This window comes from Anopheles darlingi, chromosome 2, assembly GCF_943734745.1.
Source record: "Anopheles darlingi chromosome 2, idAnoDarlMG_H_01, whole genome shotgun sequence".
NCBI lineage: Eukaryota > Metazoa > Arthropoda > Insecta > Diptera > Culicidae > Anopheles > Anopheles darlingi.
Genome location: NC_064874.1, coordinates 69,750,076 through 69,758,556, shown reverse-complemented (window position 1 = coordinate 69,758,556; position 8,481 = coordinate 69,750,076). Strand labels below are relative to the sequence as shown.

Below are 8,481 nucleotides of genomic sequence, written 5' to 3'. Positions count from 1 at the left end.
ATGCCCGGGACGGACACAGCTCCAACGAGAATTTAGCGTATGTGAACTTTCGGCGGAACATCGAGAGCTGCAACGGATATGCCGGCAATTCAGCGATCGGGAGTTGAAGCCGGCTGCCAGCGAAATCGATCGGCTAGGCATCTTTCCGGCACAACATATAGCCAAGCTGGCCTCGATGGGTTTAATGCGTGTAACAGTGAGTCCTCAATTCGGGGGATCCGGTATGGATATGCTTTCCTTATCACTAATCGTTGAAGAGCTATCGCGAGGATGCGGGAGTACCGGATCGATCGTATCAATTCACAACTGCCTTTACGCCAATCTGCTCGATCGCCTGGGGACAGATGACCAACGAAACAGGTTTTTCAGCAAATATACTTCCGATACTATTGGTGCTTTTGCACTTAGTGAGGCTGGTGCTGGCTCCGACGTGGCTGCGATGACGACCCGCGCAGCACAGTCCTCTGATGGAAGCTGGCTATTAAATGGGCGCAAGGCGTGGGTTACATCAGGTGTGGAAGCAGTGGCCGGGATAGTTTTCGGCACCATAGACGCATCGCTTGGTTATAAGGGAATCTCTGCGTTCCTCGTTGACTTTGAAGAAGCAAAGGCCAAAGGACTGTCGCTCGGTCGACCGGAAGACAAACTGGGAATACGCGGTACCTCTACGTGCGATCTTGTGCTAGAAAACGTTTCTATCCCGGCCGAAAACGTGCTGGGACCAGTTGGTGGTGGAATGAGAATTGCTATGGAACAACTAGATAGGGCCAGAATCGGCATAGCCTCACAGGCCATCGGGATCGCGCAAGCGTCGCTGGAAGAATCCGTGGCTTACGCGAAACAACGGACGGCTTTCGGAGGAACGCTCATAGATTTGCCGGCCGTGCGGACTAGGATTGCCGAAATCGGCATGCGTATCGAAACTGCTCGGTTACTTGTAAGAAAGGCAGCCGTCGAGGTTGATCGAGGACAGCGAGCGACTAAAGCTTGTTCTATGGCGAAATGGGTCGCTGGTGAAACGGCTACATTTGCGGCACACGGTTGCCAACAGATCATGGGGGGAATGGGATATATAAAGAACCTGCCGGCAGAACGATTTTATCGAGATGCTCGTATTACTGAGATTTACGGCGGTGTAACAGACGTACAGAAGTCGATCGTAGCCGATGCGATCATCAAGGACCTGGACTGATGAACCGACTGATGGTTGGGTGATAGTTTAGACAGGCATAATGCAATTATGCCACAGAACGGGAAAAATAACCTGAAAGGTACATTATATTTTGTGAAACTTTTTTAAGGAAAAATATATTATGTAAACCCTTATTTATTATGACTTAAAAGATCGAGACATACTAAAGTAAGTATACAAACCAGGTACTAAGTATTGAAATCCCGCAGTGTAACATCCCATATTGTCTAGTGGTTAGGATATCCGGCTCTCACCCGGAAGGCCCGGGTTCGATTCCCGGTATGGGAAGAGATCTTTTTGATGTATGTTTGTTACCTTTTCCTTAATTTTGTTGAGATATGCAACGATATTGTATTCACTTACTTTCACGACGAATCTCTCGAACTTTTTCTCATCTAATAGTATGATGAGGCATGAAAACTCAAGGGAGCTAGCAGACCGGTCATACATTAACAAGAGAAAACTAATAGTTACGCCTTGTTTGACGATCTTAATGGCTTGCAAAGTTAGTATGTGATAAAAGTATAAAAGGTTATAAGTGAATAACAAAATCAACAATAAAATTAAGGAAAAGGTAACAAACATACATCAAAAAGATCTCTTCCCATACCGGGAATCGAACCCGGGCCTTCCGGGTGAGAGCCGGATATCCTAACCACTAGACAATATGGGATTTTGTTTGCTCAGTTATTAATACCTAACAAATATTTAAAAAAGGTTAATCACTTCACTTACTAATAACCGTTCCTCTTCCGCTGTTACGGATGCAGCTGGAATTCAAAATACTAACAAATTCGTCTTAATATAAGCAGAATAACGTTCACTTTATTGTAGTGACCTAGCAGACGTAAAATCAAATCTTATTTCGAAAAACTATTGAAACGAATTACAGAAAATGCATAAAGTGATGCGGAACGATCATACGAGGTCCAGAGAGTGTAGAGTTTAAGTTATCGATGTACTGCATCTTGACCTACTTGGCCGACGATTCTTGCTGCTCAAAACGTGGGTACTTCTCTTCGATTTGCGCCCAGCTGTTTCGTCCGGTTGCCAGATCACGGATGGTTTGAGCAACCTCATCCAACTGAAAGCAACATTAAAATTGAAATCATCTTTTTGTGTGTCGCTGGGTCCCTTAGCTAATGGCTTACCGCAATCCGAACTTGCTTCATGGAGTCACGTTCTCGAAGCGTAACCGTGTGCGGTTCTTTCAGTGTATCGAAATCGATCGTTATACCATACGGAATGGCAATCTCATCCGTACGCGCGTAACGTCGTCCGATCGATCCACTCGAATCGTCCACCTTGTGCGAAACATCAACCGACGTAAGAGCCGATGCTACAATATGCAATAAGAAAAGTATAGTAAATATGTGCGTAAAAGACGCAAACTCATAGCGGAGAACACTTACAGATCTTCTTTACAAAAGGCGTGAATTCGGCGTTGTTGCTGAGCGGCAGAACGGAACACTTCAGTGGCGCAACAACTGGTGGTAGTGAGAAGTAGCTTCGCTGTTCATCACCATCCCGCATGCGGAAGCTATGCTCCAACAGCGAGTACATGATGCGCCCAATACCAAACGATGGCTCGATCACACTTGGTGTGATCTCCTCAACGTGCACCGTTTTCGTAGTCTTTTTCACGGCGATCAGATCGCCCGACAGCTTCACATCTGCACCATTGACCACCAGGGTATGCTCTCCGTTGGTTTCCAGATTCTTTCCAATCTCGCTCACATCATCGAGACTGAGCTTAGCCAGTGCATCCGTAATTCCCTTCGCCTCCTTTTTGAACGCCTTACCGATGGCGGCCTTATTAGGTACCACCTCCGTCACCTCGATCGTTTTCGGAGCCGGTAGTTTCTTTTCGGCCACCAATTTCACTCCGGTGGCTTGCGTGTGCTGCGTTAGATCGTACGCAGATCGATCAGCACACCCGACACACTCGATCCAGCCGTAGCTCGTCAGACACTCTGCATCCCAGCAGTCGCACGCATAATGCGCCATCTCATTGCCCATGTGCTGCCGGAAACGGAGCCGCTCGGGCAGAATACCGATGCGGTGCAAGAACTGCTGAATACGTGCCATGAAGTAACCGAGCGTTTGGTTCGCCACCAATCCGCTAGCCACGGCATCACCGATGCGTACCGGTTGCGCACTCTTGCCGTCCATCTGGTTACAGGCGGAGTACAGCGTCATCACCGTGTCGGCCACGTTCTCGAATTTTGGATGGTTCTTCTCCTGCGGATCGCAAAAGTGTTCGATCTCGCACATCGTGAACTCACGCACGCGAATCAGCCCGGATCGTGGTGAGATCTCGTTACGGAAACTGTTACCTATCTGCGCCGCAGCGAACGGCAATCGGCCCTGGTTGAACTCGAGAAGGCGCTTGAAGTTCACGAAAATACCTTGGGCCGTTTCCGGCCGTAAGAAACCCTTCACCAGCCCGGTCGGACCGATCTGTGTGCCAAACATGAGGTTAAACTCAATCGGTTCGGTCAGATCGTTGCCGGTGATTGGGGATTTCATCGCATACTTGCGCATAATCGCTGCCATCTCATCCTTTGTCATGCCGTCCAGCTTGATGACGATATCATCACACTCCTCCTTCAGTTGGGCCGATGCATCCTTTGCCGCGGCCAGCTTCTCAAGGTGATTCTTGATGAGATGATCCAAACGGAAACATTCTCCATTCTTTACATCCTTCGTCATCAGATCGGCGAATCGATCGACATGCCCGGATGCCTTCAGAACCGGTTCGGGTGTTAGGATGGAGCAATCCACCTCCAGCATTTGCTCTTCGAGCACAAAGAACTGGCGCCAGGTGTTGATCATGTTCGACTTTAGGGCGCATCCCATAGGCCCGAAATCGTACTGCCCGGTGATGCCTCCGTAGATGGCAAAGCTTTGATCGTAGAAGAACCGCCGCTTAAGCAGATCTTCCATCCGCGCACGATCGAAAGTGGCAACCTGTGGCACAAGGCTAAGCTCCCGGTCTTCCAGAATCTTCTTGCGAGCCTTCAGCTCGTTCACCGCCTTCTTCACGTCGATTTCAGGGGCTCCTTCGGCCTTCAACTTGCGTACCAGGTCACCCTACGGAAAAGCAAAAAGTTAGAAATGTGACCTCCTGTATTTCATCATCCTTCCCAGCGTTACCTGCTCCTTCACCGCTTCACGCAGCGGAGCCAGCTGCTCTTCGATTTTCGGATCGGCCATCGTCTCTAGTAGCTGTAGGCGTAATTTTACGTCCCGGTGCTGCTTATTCGAACCCCAATTAAACGGTTTTCTAGCTGGAACACTCTTCGATTCACTCCCGGCTCGAACCTGAACCTGCAGCGAACCAAAACCGGTGAAGTTCCGAAGGACGAAGACGCACGGTGAACAGCTTTTCCTGCTAAGTCTACTGAGGGAGTATAAAAACTGAAAGGACATCTACGGAACGCTTCACCTCCTGTAAGGACCACTAACCGCCGCTGAGCACCAGGAGCAGTACTTTTCGCAATCCGCACAAATCAACCAGCAAAAGTTCGATTTTCGGAACGTGTTTTGCCGACGTGCACTTTGACGAAAAATACTATCGCCAAAGCACGTGCCACACGAAGCGCTTCCTTAATTTCGCCCCCTTTCTGCAGAGGCACTCGTGTATAAACCGGATTCAGGAGTCGGTTCCGCGGCGCGAACCGCGGAATTTTGGACTCTTAAAACCGCGGTGAGTAAACGACGAAGCCCTGCTGTCATGTTGTTGTTCGTTCCGAGTACGCTTCGTGAAATTATTGCTTTAAAAAGAGGAATTCTCAGGTTTTTTGGACAATTTGATCGAGATATCGATGATATGAGATAATTCTGGTCGTTTCCCAACTCCCGCCGTTGTTCGCTTTACAAAAGTGGTTCGGAAAAGTGCGGAAAACGTGGAGAACCGCAGCAGAGATCCACGAGGAGAAAAAGCCGAAAAGAACGCGATTGTCGAACGACGAAGTTTTGCAAAATCCTTGCGAATTTTCCTGCTTTTGGCCCGTTATTCTGCTGGTTTCGGGAAGTTTTCCGCCGTGGGTCATTATCGACTGTGTAAAGATACAAAGAAGCCTGCACCATGTCCGACATCGACGACGATTTCATGTGCGACGACGATGACGACGATTACGGATTGGTGAGTAGGATTTTCGTCCTTTATCCCGAATAGGTATCGCAGCCGATTGCTAGGAAAGGTCCACCTTTCATCACTGCACCGTAGTGCTCCTGGGTCAACCGTGTTCTGGGCAGGATTACGGGATGCTAGAGGGTTGCCGGGGCAACCGAGGAGAACGAGTGCATGCCGGCTGTAGAGAGCGCTTGCGGCAACCGGCGTTTTGCTTGTGATTATGTGACTAACATGGAGCGGAATTGGTATTTTTTTAACCTGCAGGAATACTCGGAAGACAGCAACTCCGAACCGGATGTCGATCTGGAAAATCAGTACTACAACAGCAAATCACTGAAGGAGGAGGCGCCCCAGGAAGCGCTCAAGTCCTTCCAGAAGGTGCTGGATCTGGAAAATGGTGAAAAAGGCGAGTGGGGCTTCAAGGCGCTGAAACAGATGATCAAGCTAAATTTCAAGCTACAGAACTACCAGGAGATGATGTCCCGCTACAAACAGCTCTTAACCTACATTAAGAGCGCCGTCACTCGGAACCATTCCGAGAAATCGATCAACTCAATACTGGATTACATCTCGACGTCGAAGAATGTAAGTCCGGAATCTGAACTGCTTCCAGCAGCGGCTCGATAACGCTTTCTTTCGATCCCACAGATGGAACTGCTGCAAAACTTCTACGAGACAACGCTGGAGGCTCTGAAGGACGCCAAAAACGATCGCCTGTGGTTCAAAACCAACACAAAGCTGGGAAAGCTGTACTTTGATCGTAACGATTTCGGCAAGCTTCAACGGATTCTCAAGCAACTGCATCAATCCTGCCAGACCGACGATGGTGAGGACGATCTTAAGAAGGGCACCCAGCTGCTGGAGATCTACGCGCTCGAGATCCAAATGTACACGGTACAGAAGAATAACAAAAAGCTGAAAGCACTCTATGAACAGTCGCTGCACATTAAGTCGGCCATTCCGCACCCTCTAATCATGGGAGTCATTCGCGAGTGTGGAGGCAAGATGCATCTCCGAGAGGGAGAATTTGAGAAGGCACACACCGACTTCTTCGAAGCGTTCAAGAACTACGACGAGTCCGGTTCATCGCGGCGCACCACCTGCCTGAAGTATCTGGTTCTCGCCAACATGCTGATGAAGTCAGGGATCAACCCGTTCGACTCACAGGAAGCAAAACCGTACAAGAACGATCCAGAGATCCTCGCGATGACGAACCTGGTGACGGCATACCAAAACAATGATATCATGGAGTTCGAGTCGATTCTGCGCAACAATCGTAACAACATCATGGCAGATCAGTTCATCCGGGAGCACATCGAGGATCTGTTGCGTAACATCCGCACACAGGTGCTGATCAAGCTGATACGCCCGTACACCAAGATCACGATCCCGTTCATCTCGAACGAGCTCAACATCGAGCCGGCGGAAGTGGAAAGTTTGCTTGTGTCCTGCATATTGGATAAGTAAGTTTTTCAGTTACTCAAATAGCGATGGAACAACTTCTTTATTTACAAATTGTTCTTTTTCCCCTTTGAAGCACCATACAGGGCCGCATCGATCAGGTGAATCAAGTGTTGGAGCTCAATAAGGAGGCACGCAGCGGTGAGCGGGATAGCGCCATCGAGAAATGGTCCAACCAAATCGGTTCTGTGCAGGCAGCCATCATTAACAAGATGGCTTGAACGGATGGATGCGTTCGAGAGGAGAGATCTAAAGACAGGATATAGGAAGCACTCTTCGCAGGGAGGTGATTTGGAGGATCTAAGATAGAATGCGCCGCTTCGGGGCGACACAATCGGCCACTTTTTGGCCGGTGGTAGTAGCCTTTCACTTTCGTGTTGCCCCACGTCACCTTCTCTCTCTTGTTGGCTCGCTTAGCGTTGGAAAGTAATTTTAGTCTTAGCAGAGAAGTATGATTTACGTCATAATTTTTTTTGTTAGTTCTTCTACTGTTTCCCTTTCCTGACGCTTTGTGAATTGCGATCATTGTGACAACTGAGAGATGGCACCTTTACTGCGTAAAATCGCGTTTCTTGGTGGAAAAAGCAAAGGTGAGCCAAGAAACGCTGCAAACGATTCGTGGGAAGGGCAATTATGGCTGAGTGCGAACAATATGCGAAGAATAAACCCGACTGCGACTGCTCATTGTTACGAATATGTGTTCATTTTCATTGCAAAGTGCAATTTTCATTTAATTTTAAACATGTTTTTTCTGCTTAACATAAGAACTATCATTCATTAACAATATCGAGCATCACCTTCTCACTAAATTATCTTTGTACATTTACCTATTGTATCTTGTTACGCAAGCGTAGTATTTAAGTGTTGCTGCTGATCGATCGATCAATCGATTGTACGGTCCTTTCGCGATTCGTTCGATTGAGCAGTCTTCGAAAAAAAAAATTCTTTGAGAATGCCTTTTTCTTAAAAAATGGTCTCGCAATGTAGGATTTGGATATGCATTTTAACAGAAGTTACTGGTATTCGAATAAATGAAAGTCGAACGTAAACGACTGAAGGCTTTAACGAAAATACAGTCGAAGCCTCCGAATCGAAGGCTGTTATCGGCGAGCATGAAACAGCAAAAGGTCAAGTACTGCCGTTATGGGTCACCGAAGGTAAAAAAGGCCAAACCATCGATAGCACTACGGCGCACCATAAACTGCACATGCGTTTCAGTGCATTGCCATCGGTGGCGCATCGTTCATAGCACGCATGCGTGCTCTGTAATTTTCGTCCTCTTTATCTAGTATAGAGCAGTAACGCAATCGTTAGGCCACAACCGTTAGGAACGATCAGCAGCGTGCGGAAGTACTTAATCACGATCCGAGGGTATGACTGATAAGCAATACACCTAATCCGTTCGATAACATTGAGCTTTAGTGCTAGTGGGCTTAGCTGCCCACACTTAGTAGTCTCAGGTATACTCGACCATAAGTAGTGGCCGTTTAACGCCTTTTTTCTAATTGATTGTTCACTTGCTTCACTTGGTGACGTGTCTCGTAAGCATTGTGCAAGTGTTTTGGGTGCAAACTAAGGCGGTCTAATGCGTATAGCGGGGTGGTGTAGTGGCGGACGCGAACGAGTTACCGGCAGCGGTGTCGAGTGCCGCGCATCGAGAGCTATGAAACGAGCGGCCATGGTGTAGTGT

At 48.1% G+C, this 8,481-nt stretch overlaps 4 protein-coding genes and 2 non-coding genes across 9 annotated transcripts in view; 3 read left to right on the top strand and 3 right to left on the bottom strand.

Annotated features, from left to right (window-relative positions):
• LOC125952366 (short-chain specific acyl-CoA dehydrogenase, mitochondrial-like) overlaps positions 1-1,320 on the top strand; it is a 1,571-nt gene extending 251 nt beyond the window's left edge. The window contains exon 2 of the mRNA XM_049681812.1: positions 1-1,320. This exon is cut by the window's left edge and continues 4 nt beyond it. Within this exon, the coding sequence (XP_049537769.1) occupies positions 1-1,192 (1,192 nt within the window). The 3' untranslated portion in view covers positions 1,193-1,320.
• The window catches only part of LOC125952409 (uncharacterized), a 310,728-nt gene that overhangs the window by 72,621 nt on the left and 229,626 nt on the right, over positions 1-8,481 (bottom strand). The gene's annotated exons all lie outside the window — the stretch shown is intronic.
• Trnae-cuc (transfer RNA glutamic acid (anticodon CUC)) lies at positions 1,409-1,480 on the top strand. The gene has a single exon. It is a non-coding gene; the product is annotated as a tRNA-Glu (tRNA).
• Trnae-cuc (transfer RNA glutamic acid (anticodon CUC)) lies at positions 1,794-1,865 on the bottom strand. Its single transcript has one exon. It is a non-coding gene; the product is annotated as a tRNA-Glu (tRNA).
• LOC125952312 (glycine--tRNA ligase) lies at positions 1,995-4,766 on the bottom strand. 2 transcript variants are annotated; one of them, XM_049681738.1, is made up of 5 exons: positions 4,661-4,766; positions 4,349-4,592; positions 2,605-4,285; positions 2,344-2,531; positions 1,995-2,276 (listed from the first exon to the last, which is right to left on the bottom strand). In XM_049681738.1, the coding sequence occupies exons 2-5, from the start codon at positions 4,406-4,408 to the stop codon at positions 2,166-2,168; spliced, it is 2,040 nt and encodes a 679-aa protein (XP_049537695.1). In that variant the 5' UTR covers positions 4,409-4,592; positions 4,661-4,766; the 3' UTR covers positions 1,995-2,165. The 2 variants fall into 2 exon arrangements, with proteins under 2 accessions (XP_049537695.1, XP_049537694.1); XM_049681737.1 differs by having other exon boundaries at positions 4,349-4,766.
• On the top strand, positions 4,933-7,481 carry LOC125952350 (COP9 signalosome complex subunit 2). Its single transcript, XM_049681795.1, has 4 exons — positions 4,933-5,339; positions 5,595-5,915; positions 5,979-6,793; positions 6,868-7,481. The coding sequence occupies exons 1-4, from the start codon at positions 5,283-5,285 to the stop codon at positions 7,010-7,012; spliced, it is 1,338 nt and encodes a 445-aa protein (XP_049537752.1). The 5' UTR covers positions 4,933-5,282; the 3' UTR covers positions 7,013-7,481.

What these genes read in the sequence shown, in the direction of transcription:
- LOC125952350 (XM_049681795.1), top strand. Translation starts at nt 5,283, where the DNA reads ATGTCCGACATCGACGACGATTTCATGTGCGACGACGATGACGACGAT. An exon ending in ATGACGACGATTACGGATTG is followed by an intron (nt 5,340 to 5,594) that starts GTGAGTAGGATT and finishes TTTAACCTGCAG; the next exon opens with GAATACTCGGAAGACAGCAA. An exon ending in GTGTCCTGCATATTGGATAA is followed by an intron (nt 6,794 to 6,867) that starts GTAAGTTTTTCA and finishes TCCCCTTTGAAG; the next exon opens with CACCATACAGGGCCGCATCG.
- LOC125952312 (XM_049681737.1), bottom strand. Translation starts at nt 4,624, where the DNA reads ATGTCCTTTCAGTTTTTATACTCCCTCAGTAGACTTAGCAGGAAAAGC. An exon ending in GTGAAGCGGTGAAGGAGCAG is followed by an intron (nt 4,286 to 4,348) that starts GTAACGCTGGGA and finishes GCTTTTCCGTAG; the next exon opens with GGTGACCTGGTACGCAAGTT. An exon ending in GCCTTTTGTAAAGAAGATCT is followed by an intron (nt 2,532 to 2,604) that starts GTAAGTGTTCTC and finishes TGCATATTGTAG; the next exon opens with CATCGGCTCTTACGTCGGTT.